This window comes from Scyliorhinus torazame, chromosome 11 (assembly GCF_047496885.1).
Source record: "Scyliorhinus torazame isolate Kashiwa2021f chromosome 11, sScyTor2.1, whole genome shotgun sequence".
Taxonomy (NCBI): Eukaryota; Metazoa; Chordata; class Chondrichthyes; order Carcharhiniformes; family Scyliorhinidae; genus Scyliorhinus; species Scyliorhinus torazame.
The window spans coordinates 149,546,403-149,566,089 of NC_092717.1; the positions used below are offsets into that span (position 1 = coordinate 149,546,403).

Below are 19,687 nucleotides of genomic sequence, written 5' to 3' on the forward strand. Positions count from 1 at the left end.
ATTTGCCAATTCACGTATGGCTCAATAGCATACTTTTGCCACTGTGCCATTTCGGAGGTTTGCACTCCATTTATATAATTTGCATCATAATATTGAGAGAGTTTCATTATTAGGGTATCATTGGTTGTGCATTCAGTGATCAAGCATTTTTAATAGTCAAACATGACAAAATCACATCAATAAATATATGGAACCATGCAATGTTAAATGATTGCAGGTGCAATCTGTACACTCACAATCCAGTTATATTGCACTTGTTGAACGAGAATAGTTTTAAAACTGGATAAAATTGAGCTTCATGGAAGCAAATGAATCTTTAAATTGGAACCACAACAAAATAGGATTAAAATGCACACATGCTGATTCTTGTTCAGTTCGTCAAAAATTTGGTTGTATTAGAACTGGGAACCACGTGCCCCTGTAATGTTTTTCTCTTCAAGCACTTATCCGATTGCTGTTGAAAGCCCCGATTATATCTGTTTCCATCACAACCACTGTTTCTTAACACCTTCGCCAGTGGGAAAGCTTCTATCTACTCTATTTAAACCCTTTGTGATTTTGAACACTTCCGTCAAATCTCCTCTCAATCTTCTCTTTTAGGATAACAGCCCCAACTCTCCAATCTACTGATATAATTAATGTCATGCATTCCGGAACCCATTTTTGTGGATATTTTTTGCACCCTCTCGAAAGCCTTCACACCCTTTCTAAAGTGTCATGCCCATAATTGGAAACACTAATTTGCATGCTTTTTAAACTATTTTCTCAGCCTGCCTGCCACCTTTAGCGATTTGTGTATGCATACCCCCAAGTCTCTGTCCCAGCACCTGCTATAGAATCGTGTTCTTTAATTTTTGTTGTCTCTCCCCTTTCTTCCTCCCACAATGTACCACTTCACAATTCTCTGCATAAAATTGCACCCTCCATGTGTTCATCCATTCCATCAGCCTGTCTATGGCCTCTTGACGTCTGTTACTATCTTCATCAGAATTGACAATACTTCCAAACTTTGTGTCATTGCAAATTTTGAAACTTCCCTGCACACCCAATATTAATATATATCAAGAAAAGCGGTGGTCAGTGCACTGATCCCTGAGGAAGTCTACTTAACTCCAGTCTGAAAACAGCCATTCGCAATTACTCTGTTTCCTGTCATTCAGGATTTTGTATCCATGCTGCCAGTTTCCCGTTTACTCCATGGCTTTCAACTTTTATGTAAAATCTATTATGTGGCACTTGATCAAATGCCTTTTGGTAGTCCGTATACACCATATTACCACCATAAACCATCTTTTTTTAATGTAAACATTTTATTGAGGTATTTATGGTTTTATAACAATAACAGAAGAAACAGTCTACATACAAATATAAACCTAGTGCAAAAACCGTCTTCCTCACAGGTCCCACCCTACCATTGACCCTCTTGGGGCGAACTTGGATTTTCTACAGACCGAGAAAGCTAGCCATGTCATTTAGCCAGGTCTCCAACTTCGGGGGCTTTGAGTCCCTCCAAGCTAATAATATCCGTCTCCGGGCTACCAGGGAGGCAAAGGCCAGAACGTCTGCCTCTTTCTCCTCCTGGATTCCTGGGTCTTCCGACACTCCGAAAATCGTCACCTCTGGACTCGGTGCTACCCTTGTTTTTAACATCTTGAACATGACATCCGCAAGCCCCTACTAGAATCCCCTAAGCTTCGGGCATGCCTAGAACATATGGACATGGTTCGCTGGTCCTCCCGCAAACCTTGCGGGAGGACCTCAGAGAACCTGATCATCTGGGCCACTGTCATGTGGGCCCGGTGAACGACCTTAAACTGTATCAGGCTGAGCCTGGCACGTGTTGTGGACGCGTTGACTCTACTCAACGTGTCCGCCCAGAGACCATCCTCTTTCTCTCCTCCTAACTCCTCTTCCCATTTGTGTTTCAGCTCCTCAGTCTGCGTTTCCTCAGACCCCACAAGTTCCTTGTAAATGTCCGAAACCCTCCCTTCTCCCACCCACATTCTGGAAACTACCCTGTCCTGTATCCCCCTTGGCAGTAGGAGCAGGAAGGTTGGGATCTGCCTGCATAGGAAGTCCCGCGTCTGCAAGTACCTAAACTCATTTCCACTCGTCAATTCAAATTTCTCCTCCAACTCCCTCAGGATGGGAAAGCTCCCCTCTATAAACAGATCTCCCATCCTCTCGATCCCTGCTCTCTGCCATCTCCGGAACCCTCCATCTAGCCTCCCCGGGGCAAACCGGTGATTATTGCAGATTGGAGACCAGACCGATGCTCCCTCTGCTCCCACATGTTTCCTCCATTGCCCCCAGACTCTCAGGGCCACCACCACCACGGGGCTGGTGGAGTACCGTGCCGGCGGGAACGGCAGAGGTGCCGTTACCGATGCCCCCAAACTAGTGTCCTTCCATGATGCCACCTCTACTCGCTCCCACATCGACGACCCCCCCCCCCCTCCCTCCCTCCCCTCCTTTCCTAATCATGGCTATATTTGCCGCCCAACAATAATTACTAAAGTTCGGCAGCGGCAGCCCGCCATCTCCTCGGCTGTGCTCCAGCATCCCCTTTTTTACCCGCCCATACAAAGCCAGAGATCACCTTATTGACCCGTTCAAAGTAGGACCGTGGAATAAAGATGGGGAGATACTGAAACACAAACAGGAATCTCGGGAGGACTGTCATTTTCACAGTCTGTACCCTCCCAGCCAGTGATAACGGGAGCATGTGCCACCTTCGGAATTCTTCCTTCATTTGGTCTACTAGACGGGCCAGATTTAACTTGTGGAGCCGTTCCCATTCCCGTGCCACCTGGATGACGAGGTACCAAAAGCTTCCCCCTACCACTCTAAACGGCAGCTCCCCCAATCGCCTCTCCTGTCCCCTTGCCTGGATCGCGAACGTTTCACTTTTTCCCATGTTCAATTTATAACCTGAAAACCGGCCAAATTACCCCTGAATCCTCATAATTTCTTCCATCCCTTCTAGTGGGTCCTAAACACATTGGAGCAGGTCATCTGCGAAACTCTGTGTTCCACCCCTCCCCGGACCAGCCCCTTGAGGCTCTCAAAGCAATTGCCAGCGGTTCTATGTTCTATGGCCAGCGCAAACAACAACGGAGAGAGGGGACATCCCTGCCTTGTCCCCCGGTGCAGCCTGAAATATCCCAATGTCAACCTGTTCGTCCGTACACTCGCCACAGGATCCTGATACAGCAATCTAACCCAGTCGATGAAGCCTTGTCCAAACTCAAACCGCCCCAGCTCCTCCCACAGATAATCCCATTCCACCCGATCAAATGCCTTCTCTGCGTCCATTGCGACCACTACCTCTACGTCCCAACCCTCTGGGGCATCATAATCACATTCAGCAACCTTCTTATGTTGGCCGCCAACTGCCTACCCTTAATGAATCCTGTCTGGTCCTCTCCAATCATGTCCGGAACGCAGTCTTCAATCCTAGAGGACAAGATTTTGCCCAACAGTTTGGCATCTACATTTAGTAGGGAGATCGGTCTGTAGCACCCACAAAGCTCCGGGTCCTTCTCCCGCTTCAGGATCAATGAGATAGTGGCCTGTGACATCGTCAGGGGAAGCATCCCTTGCCTCATTAAACGTCCTCGTCAGCAGCAACTCGTGTATCCCAGAGAACTTTTTATAAAACTCCACTGGGTACCCGTCCGGTCCCGGGGCTTTACCCGACTGCATGGCCTTCAGCCCTTCTGCTATTTCTTCCAACCCGACCGGGGCCCCCAGCCCTTCTACCAACCCTTCATCCACCTTCGGGAACCTCAGCCCCCCCCCCCCCCCCCCAAGAATTGCCTCATCCCCTCCGGCCCAGCTGGGGGTTCCGACTCATACAGCCTGCTGTAAAACACCTTAAATGCCTTTTTTAACCACTGCTGAATCTCCGACCAGGTTCCCATCCCTGTCCCTTACTTTCCCAATCTCCCTGGCCGCCTCCCTCTTTCTGAACTGCATTCTGCTGGCCTTCTCTCCATATTCATAAATCGCCCCCCTCGCCCTGCTCAACAAGCCAAACTCCGCTTGTGGCCTCCATTGTTCCCTTAAAAGCCCTGCCTCTGGGGTCTCCGCATAACTCCTGTCCACCTGTAGTATTTTCCTCCTCAGTCGGTCCTCCTCTGCTCTGTCTGCCTTCTCCCAGTGGGCCTGTATCGAGATCAGCTCTCCTCTAACCTCCGACTTCAGTGCCTCCCAGACCATTGCAGCCGAGACTTCCCTGTGTCATTCACTTCCAGATAGTTCTGGATACATTTCCTCACCCACCCACACACCTCCTCATCCGCTAAAAGTCCGACATCCGAGACTTCCGGTGACGGCGGGCGGGAGGCGGCCGCACAATGGAGAGCCCCCGCTCGGGAACGGCAATTTTGGGGCTTTAAGCCCGGTCCCAGGGTCCGCGGAGGCGGCAGAAGAAGGGAGAAGGCACGGAGGAGGCACTGAGGAGACACAGGAGGGAAAAAAAACCCAAAGAAAAATGTAGAGGGTGAGCAAAAAAACGGCCGGAAAAAAACCAGCTGGAGGTCCGTCGGGGAGTGGAAAGGTCACCGCGGGGTTACCAGGAAAAATGGAGGCTGGAGCACCAGGGAAGGCCGCACTGCTTACGGCTGAAGAAATAACTAAGGTGATGGCTGCGGAATTTGAAAAGCAGTTGGCGCAGATTGCGAAATGCATGGAGACGGTGAGGAAGGAGATGAGGGAGGTCTTGAGTGTGCTGGTGGAGGAGGCGGTTTCCCCGGTGAGGACGGAGGTGGCGAGCGCAGTGGCGGAGGTGCGAGAGCAAGGGGAGGTGCTGAAGGAAGTGAAGGAGACGTTATTGCAGCACGGTGATCAACTTGCCTCGATGGGGAAAGAGATGCGGAAGGTGATGGATACTAACAAGGATCTGCGAGGAAAAATGGAAGACCTGGAAAATAGATCCAGGCGACAGAACTTGAGGATTGTGGGGCTGCCCGAAGGAGTTGAAGGACCGAAGCCGACTGAGTATTTTGACGCGATGCTGGCAAAACTACTGGGGGAGGGTGAGGACCCCTCCCGATTGGAACTGGATCGGGCTCATCGGTCGTGGAGGACTATACCAAAGGCGAGTGAGCCGCCAAGGGCAGTGACTCTGTGCTTCCGTAGGTACAGGGTGAAGGAGAAGGTCCTGAGCTGGGCCAAGCAGAAGCGGTTGGTGCAGTGGGCTGGAGCTGATATACGTGTATACCAGGACTTTACGGTGGAGCTGGCAAGGAGGCAGGCCGCCTTCAACCGGGTGAAGAGGGTACTGTACATTAGCAAGGCGCGGTGCGGCATTGTTTATCCAGCGAAGCTGAGGGTGACTTACAAGCTCAGGGACTTTTATTTTGGAACGGCGGAAGCAGCGAGGAGTTTGCGAAAGCAGAAGGACTGTGGCAGAACTGACAAATTGAGGAATGGCCATGTGCCGATGTAACCTCATGACTGTATTTTCTTCTTTTTTGTGTATCACTGCGCGTGGGTGTAGAGATTAAAGGAGCCAAGGTGGTATATATTTGGACAAGGGAAGGGACGGGACTTTCACTCAAAATGAGAGTTCTTTGGGGTGTAGGTGGATAGGCGGGGTTTGTGTGCTAAAAGGGGATCTTTGGGCTTTCCTGGGGCCGGGCAAGTGGAAAGGGACCTGGGCGGGGGCCTCCACGCTGGCCGGTGTGTGCCGGCCAGTGAACGGGAGTGAGGTGGGGGGGAGGGGCTGCGGCCATCGGAGCCTGGCAGAACAGGGTCCGAGTGGTCTAGCTGGGGTGGAAAGTTGGGGGGGGGAGGGGGAAGGAACCGGGGGTAGGGGGAGGAGTTTTACAAGAGGCAGTGGACGGGAGGAGCTGGAGACCTGGGGTGGGGGGGTGGGAGCTGTGTAAGATTAAGGGTGACTACGGGTAATCCCTGATTTATTTTTGTCATTTGTTTATGTAAACATGTGGGTTGAGGTTGGGGGTTGGTGGGTAGATGGGATCGTTTTTGTTGTTGATGGATGTAAATGTGGGAGAAAATGTGAAAATGGAGGAGAATAAAAAAAATTATAAAACAAATAAAAAAAAGTCCGACATCCAATCTCCAGTGCGGGCGTTGACCACCCTCCTTGCTCACCTGCAGGTCAACCCAGTGCGGAGCGTGCTCGAAGATCGTGATCGCTGAATACTCAGTGTCCACTACCCCCATCAGTAAAGCCCTGTTCAAGATAAAAAAAGTAAATCCGGGGGTACACTTTATGCACGTGCGAGTAGAAGGAGAACTCCTTCACTCTCGGCCACCCAAATCTCCATGGGTCCACCCCCATCTGCTCCATAAACCCCTTTACCGACCGGTCTAGCCCTGGGTTAATGACTGTGTTGAAATCCCCCCCCATGACCAGCTTATGCGAATCCAAGTCCGGGATCTTCTCCAACATCCTCCTTATGAACTCCACATCACCCAATTTGGTGCGTACACATTCACGCCAAAGCACCACTGGCAGCCCTTCTAGCTTCCCACTAACCATGATGTAATGGCTTCCCACATCTGCAACTATTCTTCCCGCCTCGAATGACACTCGCTTGGTAATCAGGATCGCGACCCCCCTAGCCTTAAGAGTTCAGCCCCGAGTGAAAAACCTGTCCGACCCATCCCTTTTTTAATCTGTTACTTTAAGGTGCGTCTCCTGCAACATTGCCACGTCCGCCTTCAGTCCCCATAAATGCACGAACACGTGTGCCCTCTTAACCGGCCATTTAGCCCTCGTACGTTCCATGTGATATGCAAAAGCAAGCAATCCCAACCCAATTGCCCGAAAGAAACACTAAGAAAATCTAAAAGAAGACCCAACATCCAAGATTCACACCTCCATACCCCATCAGTGCAAACTTTAACTCACACAGCTCTGCGGCAGGCCCCAAATCAATACAGAAGGCGTTCCAGATAACGTCCAAAAATTTTTTTAACATGAATGCTGCAGCAAAGTTCAAAGACCTCAGTCACTACCAGCCCTTTGCTCCTAGCGAAGTCCATCATTTCCTCGGGCGACTCAAAGTAGAAATGTTGCTCTTCGTGCGTAACCCAAAGACGGGCCAGGTACAGTAGTCCAAACTTAACCGTCTTCTTGAAAAGGGTTGACTTTATTTGGTTGAACCCTGCTTTTCTCCTGGCCACGTCCGCGCTCCGGTCCTGATACATAGGCAGGCTGCTGTTCTCCCACTTACAGCTCCGTGTCTGCCTGGCCCACTGTAAAATACACTCCTTGTCCAGGTACCTGTGAAATCTCACCACCATCGCCCTCGGGGGGGGGCACACGCGGCTTCCTCACGAGCCCTCTGTGAGCCCTGTCCACCTCCAAGGGTCGGGAGAACGTCCCACCCCCCAGTAACTTCTCGAACATGCCCGTTATGTGTGCCCCTGCGTCCACTCCTTCGGATCCCTCCGGAAGACCAACAATAGGCGGGACCTATTCTCTAGGTCCTCCACCTTTTCCAGGAGCCTTTTCTGTTTGTCTCTCAGCATCCCCACCTCCAACTCCACTGCTGTTTGGTGTTCCTCCTGCTCAGTCAGTGCCTTCTCCACTTTCTGGATCGCCCGATCTTGAGCATCCAGCCACGCAATCGATTCCTTAATCGGGTCCAAGCATTCTTGTTTCTGCTTGGCGAAGCCCTCCTGTATGAACTGCATCAGCTGCTCCGTCGACCGCTGGGTAGTCGAGCCAGGACTCCGGTCATCCACCATGCTTTCTCCCACTGCAGCCTCAGCCCAAGCCTTCTCTGTTCGCCTATTTCTTCCTTTGCGAGCACTCCTGGTCCGCCTCTCCATGCACTGATGTAGGATTCCACTTCACAGTTGCATCCACCATCAATTTTCCAAATCCAATCCGACAAAAAATCGGGGGACAAGGTCCAACCCGAGCGGGAGCCCCCAAATGTGAGACCTACTCCTTCATAGCCGCCACCGAAAGCCCACCATAAATCTCTGTTATCTCATTACAAAACTCAATCAGGTTGGTTATGCACACTTTGCCATTAAGAAATCTGTGAGGGTTTTCCCTCATTGATCTGGACTTGTCCAAGTGGCCATTCGATTTATCCCGACTTATTGTTTCTGAAAGCTTTCCCACCACCAAGGTTACTTCATTAAAACAATTTTTAAAATAAATTTGTTCATGGGATGTGGGAGTTGTTGGCTGGGTCAGCATTAATTGCCTATTCCTGTGGGCATTAAAGAGTCAACCACATTGCTGTGGCTCTGGAGCCATATGTAGGCCTGACCAGGTAAGGATGACAGATTTCCTTCCTTAATGGACATCACTGAACCAGATGGGGTTTTAACAACAATTGACAACGAATTAACCAGAAATTCCAGAATTTTACCATCTGCTGTGGTGGGATTCGAACCCAAGTCCTCAGAGAATTACCCTTGGTCTCTGGATTACTAGTCCCGCGAAAACTCCACTACGCCACTGCCTCCCCTAAATATTCTTATGGCACAAACCTAATGTTGGTCAATTGTTGAATTCACTTATTGGTTTCCATTACTAGTGTGTTTAGTTACATTTTTAATAGTTTTCCAAATATTATTCAAGTGTTTGTTCTCTCAATTTCTCAACTGTTTTAAATTACCAGTGTTAAGTAAATTGCTGTGAGCAAAAAGAAAAGGTATTTATTTTTCAAATGTGTTCATGGGATGTCGGCACTGCTGGCATGGCCAACATTAATTGCCCATCCTTAGTTTCCCTTGAGACGGTGGTGGTTATTGCTTCCTTGAACTGCTGCAGTCAGTCTAGTTTAGGTACACATGCAGTGCCTTTTGGTTTAGAGTTCCAGGATTTTGACCAGCACCGATGAAGGAACTGTAATATAGTTCCAAGTCAGAATGGTGTGTGAATTGGAGGGGGCATTGAGGTGATGGTGTTCGGTGTCTGCTGCCTTTGGTCCTTGGTACTAGGGTTCACAGGTGTGGAAGGTGCTGTTAAAGAAGCCTTGGTAAGTTGCTGCAGTGCATCTTGTAGATCATTGGTGCACCGGTGGAATACTATATGAATATTAGTGCAACGCTGCTTTGAATTCTGCTCCGGTGCACCAATGGTGGGTGGAGCGCACGTTTAATGTGGTGGATGCTGGAGCAGTAAAGTGGCTCGCTTATTATACACCTGCATTTTTTGCTTGTTAGAAAATCAAATATATGCTGGACTGGGGGAATGAAAGTCAGAAGGTTGGGGACACTCAGTGGACTGAGATAAACCTATATAAAATGGTCATGGTAACGATTGTGTTTTGCTTTTAGGCAACATTTTACTCTGCTGGCAAAAACTACTTACTAAGAATGTGCAATGGTAAGTGGGTATAAAACAATCAGTCCAGAATTTTGTACGTTATTACAGCAAAATTTATGTACAAATGGGATCCAATCAGCACTGCTCTTGAGGCTCTCTTTAAAGACCCTTTTCTTAAAACACTGTCCCTGTGCAACAAGGCAGTTTTGATAAATATATCAATCATGAGTATAAACCAAATCTGCTATAAACTAAGCTGCTTAAAACTTCAGGCGATTTGAATTTGACGCATTACGTTTTGGCAGTCTCAAGTGAGCACCAGAATTGTTTTGAAGATTTTTTGGTCTTTTTATAAAACAGCCCGACTTAAACGTTCTCTGGCTTATTTCGGCATTCAGTCATTTCCCTTGGAGTCCAAGAGCATGTGGAACACAGAGCAGTATTGACCTAGTGAAACTTTGTAGCAGAAGATAATCATAAAAGTCAGTAGTTTTAAATTTCTTGAACCATGGAGAGTCACCATCCATTAACCACATAATTGGAATTTCCATAGGATATACGGCACAAGAACAAGCCATTCAACCAGCAAGATAGCATAGGGGTTAGCACAGTTGCTTCACAGCTCCATGGTCCCAGGTACGATTCCCGGCTTGGGCCACTGTCTGTGCGGAGTCTGCACGTTCTCCCCTTGTGTGCGTGGATTTCCTCCGGGTGTTCCGGTTTCCTCCCACATTCCAAAGATGTGCTGGTTAGGTGGATTGGCCATGCTAAATTGCCCTTCGTGTTCAAAAAGGTTGGGTGGGGTGACTGGGTTACGGGGATGGGGTGGAGGTGTGGGCTTGGGTGGGGTGCTCTTTCCATGGGCCGGTGCAGACTCGATGGGCTGAGTGGCCTCCTTCTGCACTGTAAATTCTATGAACCCAACCAGTCCATGCCATGCTTATGGTGGACTCGAGCCTCCTCCCATCGTTCCTCATCTAAATCTACCACGATAAACATCTGTTCACTTCTCTCTTACACACTTGTCTGATTTCCCTTTAAATGCATTCGTACCGTTCGTTTAAACTAATTCCTGTGGCAGCAAGGTCCACATTCATACCTCATTCTTCTGAGTTCCTATTAGATTGCTTGGTGACTATCTTATGTTTATGCCCAAATAAAAACACTGTTCTGTAGAAGAGTCACGTGGATTTGAAAAGTTTTTAAAAAATATATATTTTATTCAAATTTTTCGGCCAAACAAAACAATACAAAGGTTTTCCCTCTTTACAACAATAAAACAATATAAATAACAGTGACCGTTTTAACAAGTAAATAAATAGTATATAAACTAAATGGCAACTGCCATAACAAAAATAATAACTCTCCAGATAATAAAATCAAACAATCCAATATACATAACCAAGTGCAAATATCTATACAAAAACCACCCCTGAGGACCCACCCGAGCCCCCCCCCCCCCCGGTTGCTGCTGTTACCTTCCCATTTCCTTTATCGTTCTGCGAGGTAGTCAATGAACGGTTGCCACCGCCTGGTGAACCCTTGAGCCGAACCCCTTAGTGCGAACTTTATCCGTTCTAGTTTTATAAACCCTGCCATGTCATTTATCCAGGTCTCCACGCCCGGGGGTTTGGCTTCCTTCCACATAAGCAATATCCTTCGCCGGGCTACTAGGGACGCAAAGGCCAAAACATCAGCCTCTCTCGCCTCCTGCACTCCCGGCTCTTCTGCAACCCCAAATATAGCCAACCCCCAGCCTGGCTCGACCCGGACCCCCACCACCTTCGAAAGCACATTTGCCACCCCCACCCAGAACCCCTGCAGTGCCGGGCATGACCAAAACATGTGGGTGTGGTTTGCTGGGCTTCTCGAGCATCTCCCACACCTATCCTCTACCCAGAAAAATTTACTGAGCCTTGCTCCGATCATATGCGCCCTGTGCAAAACCTTGAATTGTATCAGGCTTAGCCTGGCGCACGAGGACGACGAGTTTACCCTACGTAGGGCATCAGCCCACAGCCCCTCCTCAATCTCTTACCCCAGCTCTTCTTCCCATTTTCCCTTCAGCTCATCCACCATGATCTCCCCCTCGTCCCTCATTTCCCTGTATATACCTGACACCCTACCATCCCCCACCCATGTCCCTGAGATCACTCTATCTTGAATCTCCTGCGTCGGGAGCTGCGGGAATTCCCTCACCTGTTGCCTCGCAAAAGCCCTCAGTTGCATGTACCGAAATGCATTCCCTTGGGGCAACCCATATTTTTCCGTCAGCGCTCCCAGACTCGCAAACGTCCCGTCTAAGAACAGATCTCTCAGTTGCACAACCCCAGCTCTCTGCCATGCTCCGAATCCCCCATCTATTCTCCCCGGGACAAACCTATGATTATTTCTTATCGGGGACGGCACCGAGGCTCCCGTCCTTCCCCTATGCCGTCTCCACTGCCCCCAAATTTTTAGTGTTGCCACCACCACTGGACTTGTGGTGTATTTCTTTGGGGAGAATGGCAACGGCGCCGTCGCCAGTGCTTGTAGGCTGGTTCCTTTGCAGGATGCCATCTCCAATCTCTTCCACGCCGCCCCCTCCCCTTCTCCCATCCACTTACACACCATTGTGATATTGGCGGCCCAGTAGTATTCACTTAGGCTCTGTAGTGCCAGTACCCCCCTATCCCTGCTACGCTGCAAAAACCCCCTCCTCACTCTCGGGGTCTTCCCAGCCCACACAAAACTCATGACACTTTTCTCGATTTTCTTGAAAAAAGCCTTCGTGACCATCACCGGGAGGCACTGAAACACAAAAAGGAATCTCGGGAGGACTACCATTTTGACCGCCTGCACCCTACACGCCAGTGACAGTCCCATCTCTTAAAATCCTCCTCCATCTGTTCCACCAATCGTGTTAAATTAAGCCTATGTAAGGTTCCCCAACTCCTGGCTATCTGAATCCCTAAGTATCGGAAATCTCTTGTTACCTTCCTCAGCGGTAAATCATCTATTCCCCTGCTCTGCTCCCCCGGATGCACCACAAACAACTCACTCTTCCCCATATTCAATTTGTACCCCGAGAATTCCCCAAACTCCGAGTGTCTGCATTATCTCAGGCATCTCCTCCACTGGGTCCGCAACGTACAGCAATAAATCATCTGCATACAATGATACCTGGTGTTCTTCTCCTCCCCTGAGTACTCCCCTCCACTTCCTGGAGCCCCTCAGTGCTATGGCCAGGGGCTCAATCGCCAAAGCAAACAGTAACGGAGACAGGGGACACCCCTGCCTCGTCCCTCTATAAAGACGGAAGTAGTCAGACCTCTGCCTATTCGTGACCACACGCCACCGGGGCCCTATACAGCAGCTGTACCCATCCAATAAACCCTTCTCCAAAACCAAATCTCCTCAGCACTTCCCACAGATAGTCCCAGATCGCCACCACTATCTCCGCCTCCCCCTCTGGTGGGGGCATCATCATCACCCCTACCAGCCTCCGTATGTTCGTGTTCCTCTGTCTCCCCTTAACGAACCCAGTTTGATCCCCGTGGACCACCCCCGGACACAGTCCTCTATCCTCGTCGCCATCACGTTGGCCAGGCGCTTAGCATCTACGTTTAAAAGGGAAATGGGCCCGTAGGACCCACACTGCAGCGGGTCTTTTTCCTTCTTCAAAAGGAGCGATATCGTCGCCTCCGACATAGTCGGGGGCAACTTCCCCCTTTCCCTGGCCTCATTAAAGGTTCTCGTCAAAAGCGTGGCCAGTAGGTCCATATATTTTCTATAAAATTCCACCGGGAATCCGTCCGGTCCCGGGGCCTTCCCCGCCTGCATGCTCCCAATCCCTTTTACCACCTCCTCCATCTCAATCTGTGCTCCCAGTCCCGCCCTCTCCTGCTCCTCCACCTTCGGGAATTCCAGCTGATCCAGGAAACACATCATTCCCTCCTTCCCTTCCGAGGGCTGAGCCTTATATAACCTCTCATAGAATGCCTTGAACACCCCGTTCACTCTCTCGGCTCCCCGTTTCATTTCTCCCTCCTCATCCCTCACCCCACCTATCTGCCTCTCTGCTCCCCTCTTCCTCAATTGGTGGGCCAGTAGCCGTCTCGCCTTCTCTCCATACTCATACTGTACACCCTGTGCCCTCCTCCACTGTGCCTCTGCCTTACCCGTGGTCAGCAGGTCAAATTCCACATGTAACCTTTGTCTTTCCCTGTACAGTCCCTCCTCCGGTGCCTCTGCACATTGCCTGTCCACCCTCAGAAGTTCTTTCAACAATCGCTCCCTTTCTTTACCCTCTTGCTTCCCTTTATGTGCCCTTATGGATATCAGTTCCCCTCTGACCACCGCCTTCAACGCCTCCCAGACCACTCCCACCTGAACCTCTCCGTTGTCATTAAGCTCCAAGTACCTTTCGATACACCCCCTCACCCTTAAACATACCCCCTCATCCGCCAATAAGCCCATATCCATTCTCCAGAGTGGGTGCTGTTCTTTTTCCTCTCCTACCTCCAGGTCTACCCAATGTGGAGCGTGGTCCGAAATTGCTATGGCCGTATACTCCGTCCCTGTCACCTTCGGAATCAGTGCCCTTCCCAAGACAAAAAGTCTATCCGTGAGTATACTTTGTGAACATGGGAGAAAAATGAGAACTCCTTACTCCTAGGCCTAATAAATCTCCAGGGGTCTACTCCTCCCATCTGCTCCATGAAGTCCTTGAGCACCCTGGCCGCTGCCGGCCTCCTCCCGGTCCTGGACCTCGACCGGTCCAGCCCTGGATCAAGCACCGTATTGAAGTCTCCCCCCATTGCCAACTTTCCCGCCTCCAGATCCGGGATACGTCCCAGCATACGCCTCATAAAATTTGCATCATCCAGTTCGGGGCGTATACGTTCACCAGAACCACCGCCTCCCCATGCAATCTGCCACTCACCTTCACATATCTACCCCCACTATCTGCCACTATGGTCTTTGCCTCAAACAGTACCCGTTTCCGCACTAAGATAGCCACCCCCCTATTCTTCGTATCTAAACCCGAATGAAACACCTGCGCCACCCATCCTTTACGTAGTCTGACCTGGTCTATCAGTTTCAGGTGCGTCTCCTGCAACATAACCACATCTGCCTTTAATTTCTTTAGGTGTGCGAGTACCCGCGCCCTTTTAATCGGCCCGTTCAGCCCTCTCACGTTCCACGTGATCAGCCGGGTTGGCGGGCTCTTTACCACCCCCCCCCCTTGTCGACTAGCCATCCCCTTTTTTAACCCAGCTCCTCACCCGGTTCCCACGTACTTGTATATCCCACCGACGGTGCCCCCCCGCCTTGACCACCCCATACCATAACCGCTCCCCCTTCTCCTTAGCAGCAGCAACCCAGTTAACCCCCCCCCTCTCCGCTAGATCCCCCTCTAGCGTAGTTGCACCCCCCATGTTGCTCCCAGAAGTCAGCGAACTCTGGCTGACCTCGGCTTCCCCCCTTGTCCTCGGCCCCCCCCCCCCCCTTCCCCTTCCTCGCCCCCATAATCACCCCACCACTTTGTCCCAGAAGCTCTTTCTCTCGCCAGACTATTCCAGCTTCTCGTCCACAATGAATGTCCACGCCTCTTCTGCCGTCTCAAAGTAGTGGTGCTTCCCTTGGTGTGTGACCCACAGTCTCGCCGGTTGCAACATTCCAAATTGAACCTTTTTGTGAAGCACCGCCTTAGCCCGATTGAAACTTGCCCTCCTTCTCGCCACCTCCGCACTCCAATCCTGGTATACGCGGATCACCGCGTTCTCCCACCTACAGCTCCGAGTTTTCTTTGCCCATCTGAGGACCGTCTCTCTGTCATTGTAGCGGCGAAACCTCACCACTATAGCTCGAGGTATTTCTCCAGCCTTTGGTCTTCGCGCCAGAACTCGATAGGCTCCCTCCACCTCCAAAGGGCCCGTCGGGGCCTCCGATCCCATTAGCGAGTGAAGCATCGTGCTCACATATGTCCCGACGTCCGCCCCTTCTACGCCTTCGGGAAGACCCAGGACTCTTAAATTCTTCCTCCTCGAATTATTCTCCAGTGCTTCCAACCTCTCCACACACCTTTTGTGCTGTGCCTCGTGCGTTTCTGCCTTCACCACCAGGCCCTGTATTTCATCTTCATTTTCAGCAGTCTTTGCCTTCACGACCCAAAGCTCCAGCTCCTGGGTCCTCTGCTCCTCCTTTCGCCCTTCAATCGCCTGTACTATCGGGGCCAACAGCTCCTTCTTCAACTCCTTCTTCAGCTCTTCTGCACAGCGCCACAGGAACTCTTGTTGCTCCGGGCCGCATAACAAACGGCCACCTGCCGACGCCATCTTGCTTTGAGCTTCCCTTCCTTGCCGCTGCTCCAGAGGATCCTCCGTAATCCGGCCGCTATCCTCTCCCTTTTCCATGCGTGTCCGGGGGGATTCCCTTCTGGTTTACCGCACAGTGTTTTTGGCCGTTTAAATTGCCATTGGGGCTCCTATTAAGAGCCCAAAAGTCCGTTCCAACGGGAGGTGCCGAAACGTGTGACTCAGCTGGTCATTGCCGCACCCGGAAGTCTGGACTTGAAAAGTTAACTCTGTTTCTCTCTCCACAGATGGTCTCAGACTTGCTGAGTTTATCCATAATTTTCTATATATTTATTCCCTCTGGTTATGCTCTTCCTCACAAGAGGAAACACTCTGTTACCATTTTATCAAAACTTTTCATAATTTTAAATGCCTCTATACCTATCTATTTCTCAGAGAAAATAGATGAAGCTGTCAATCCTTTGTATATTCATGCATTTCTGGTATCATCCGTGTACATTTTCTCTGCACCCTCTCCATTGCCTCTATCCTTTTCATAATATGGCAAGAACTTGGCTTAATAACTTAACACTGCTCCTCTAAATTTTGTAGTTATGGGATAAATGTGAATTGGTTGAGGATGCTTAAAGCCAGAAGCTTTCTATTTACTTCGCCCATTAGCTTACTTTCTTCATTATTTTCTCCCATGAGCCACTGACTGTCTATGTGGCCTCCTTTGATGAAGATCAGGTTAATTTTGGCCTCAGCATGATGCATCACAACGTAGTCCTAATGGATCCTTTGTGCCCTTTCCACAGCATGTTACTGTATGAATGTAATTTGGAGTAAGGATTGTTGGGTCTAGTGTATTCGTGTTAGTTGTTTTTAATGTGAACTTCTCTATTTCAAATGTAATTCTAGTCAGTGAAGTAACTAAAGCAGAAATAAAATCTGCAAAACAATTAAACTAACCACACAATTATACCCAATGCAATTATGTAATGACACATCCTATTCTGACACGGGTATAAATTAAACTGGTCCGCTGACCCATACTGCTGGAACAACCCCCCCCCACCCCCCTCCTCCTCCTCCTCCTCCCAGTATCCCTTGCATACCAGTGCCTGCATATCAGATACACACAGGTGGGAGGAACATGCGTCAAATGGCCACTTCAGATACCACTTCTGCCTGAATCATGTCCCTTGATCTCTGCTATTCCAAGCTGGTCTTTCTGGTTTTTGGTACACAGCATAATTGAAGAACTCACTGAACTGCTGCCTGACAATGCCTGGGTTTCATTCTGACCTCGGGTGACCATGCGGAGTTTGGATGTTCTCCCCGTGGGTTTCCACTGGGTGCTCCGGTTTCCTCCCACAGTCCAAAGATGTGCAGGTTAGGTGGATTGGCCATGCTAAATTGCCCCTAAGAGTCAAAAGGTTAGGTGGGGTCATTGGGTTAGGGTGGAGGATTGACCTAGTTAGGGTGCACTTTTGGGGGGTTGGTACAGACTCGATGGGCTGAATGGCCTCCTTTTGTACTGTAATGATTCTATGAAACTTGATATTTATTAATCAATTGTAGACAATTTTGCGACATTGATTCGGACACATGAAGAATTGAAGTAAGGTTGCTCAGTTTTGGTTTACTTCTGGGATATGCATCCCAGAATAAAGATTATTTATTCAAGCAAAATATCAAATTCACAGAAACGTCCGATACTAGAGGTGAAAACATGGTATTTTCAGCCCATTTCATTGCATGTCCTCAACAATTGAGCCTTTTTCTTTGATTTGAATTAATTCTTTAGCCTTAAGATAATGTACATCAGTTTCTCAAACCGTTCTCCTTTCCTTCACACACCTCCCTTCCCACATTTTTGGAGGCTTTCCATCAATTGTTATTGAAATGACGGAAGGGCAACCTGCATCTGAACTTTACTGTGTGCAGGATGTGCAAGGCCACTGTTGTAACTAATCTCGTTCCACTTGATACCTTTTGGTAACACAGTGTTGAACATCACAGAACATGGAGTTGAGTATGTGGCTTCACACACTTCCTGAATGTTGGATATTACATAAGAACATAAGAACTAGGAGCAGGAGTAGGCCATCTGGCCCCTCGAGCCTGCTCCACCATTCAATGAGATCATGGCTGATCTTTTGTGGACTCAGCTCCACTTTCCGGCCCGAACACCATAACCCTTAATCCCTTTATTCTTCAAAAAGCTATCTATCTTTATCTTAAAAACATTTAATGAAGGAGCCTCTGCTGCTTCACTGGGCAAGGAATTCCACAGATTCACAGTCCTTTGGGTGAAGAAGTTCCTCCTAAACTCAGTCCTAAATCTACTTCCCCTTATTTTGAGGCTTTGCCCCCTAGTTCTGCTTTCACCCGCCAGTGGAAACAACCTGCCCGCATCTGTCCTATCTATTCCCTTCATAATCTTACATGTTTCTATAAGATCCCCCCTCATCCTTCTAAATTCCAACGAGTCCAGTCCCAGTCTACTCAACCTCTCCTCGTAATCTAACCCCTTCAGCCCTGGGATTAACCTAGTGAATCTCCTCTGCACACCCTCCAGTGCCAGTACGTCCTTTCTCAAGTAAGGAGACCAAAACTGAACACAATACTCCAGGTGTGGCCTCACTAACACCTTATACAATTGCAGCATAACCTCCCTAGTCTTAAACTCCATCCCTCTAGCAATGAAGGGCAAAATTCCATTTGCCTTCTTAATCACCTGTTGCACCTGTAAACCAACTTTTTGCGACTCATGCACTAGCACACCCAGGTCTCTCTGCACAGCAGCATGTTTTAATATTTTATCATTTAAATAATCCCTTTTGCTGTTATTCCCGACCAAAATGGATAACCTCACATTTGTCAACATTGTCTTTCATCTGCCAGACCCTAGCCCATTCACTTCGCCTATCCAAATCCCTCTGCAGACTTCCAGTATCCTCTGCACCTTTTGCTTTACCGCTTATCTTAGTGTCGTCTGCAAACTTGGACACATTGCCCTTGGTCCCCAACTCCAAATCATCTATGTAAATTGTGAACAGTTGTGGGCCCAACACTGATCCCTGAGGGACACCAGTAGCTACTGATTGCCAACCAGAGAAACACCCATTAATCCCCACTCTTTGCTTTCTATTAATTAACCAATCCTCTATTCATGCTACTACTTTCCCCTTAATGCCATGCATTTTTATCTTATGCAGCAACCTTTTGTGTGGCACCTTGTCAAAGGCTTTCAGGAAATCCAGATATACCACGTCCATTGGCTCCCCGTTATCTACCGCACTGTTAATGTCCTCAAAAAATTCCGCTAAATTAGTTAGGCATGACCTGCCCTTTATGAACCCATGCTGTGTCTGCCCAATGGGACAATTTCCGTCCAGATGTCTCGCTATTTCTTCCTTGATGATAGATTCCAGCATCTTCCCTACTACCGAAGTTAAGCTCACTGGCCTATAATTACCCACTTTCTGCCTACCTCCTTTTTTAAACAGTGGTGTCACGTTTGCTAATTTCCAATCCGCCGGGACCACCCCAGAGTCTAGTGAATTTTGGTAAATTATCACTAATGCATTTGCAATTTCCCTAGCCATCTCTTTTAGCACTCTGGGATGCATTCCATCAGGGCCAGGAGACTTGTCTACCTTTAGCCCCATTAGCTTGCCCATCACTACCTCCTTGGTGATAACAAGTTGCTTCTTGTTTTCCTGTTGTAATGTTCTGTCTATATATTTTTTACTAAATGTCAATAATTTTGCAGATCTCCTCCGAAGGCTTTCCAAGTCACAAAACACTGTTTTCTGTGGAAGAATTCAGTTATTCTTGGCCAGATTGTTTCCTTTATCAGAAAAATCAGGTAAGGAAGTAGAATGATTGAAAGGAATTTCCATTTCTATTCATGAACCTTTGCTGTAGAGACTGTTAGGTAGAATAGATTTTGTATGTTGGCCGCGTCTCTACACATCTCCGAGAAGTTCATCTGAGAAGTTTGGGAATTGATGGACATTCATTATATGTCTCCCAACAATACTTTGAGCATGATCCAGACTTCCTGGGTAGAGGTGGAGGGATGGCATTTGTCTTGACTTCAGGGAAAGCTGCCCACAAAGATCCAGCGATCTCA

The 19,687-nt window shown here is 48.9% G+C and overlaps 1 protein-coding gene across 3 annotated transcripts in view; it reads left to right on the forward strand.

The window, feature by feature from the left end:
• Nucleotides 1-19,687, forward strand: part of thoc1 (THO complex 1) — a 103,237-nt gene that overhangs the window by 20,696 nt on the left and 62,854 nt on the right. For all 3 annotated transcript variants that reach the window (XM_072467876.1, XM_072467877.1, XM_072467878.1), the window contains exons 6-7: nucleotides 9,277-9,325; nucleotides 19,325-19,420. In XM_072467876.1, coding sequence (XP_072323977.1) covers nucleotides 9,277-9,325; nucleotides 19,325-19,420 — 145 coding nt within the window. The remainder of the gene's footprint in view (nucleotides 1-9,276; nucleotides 9,326-19,324; nucleotides 19,421-19,687) is intronic.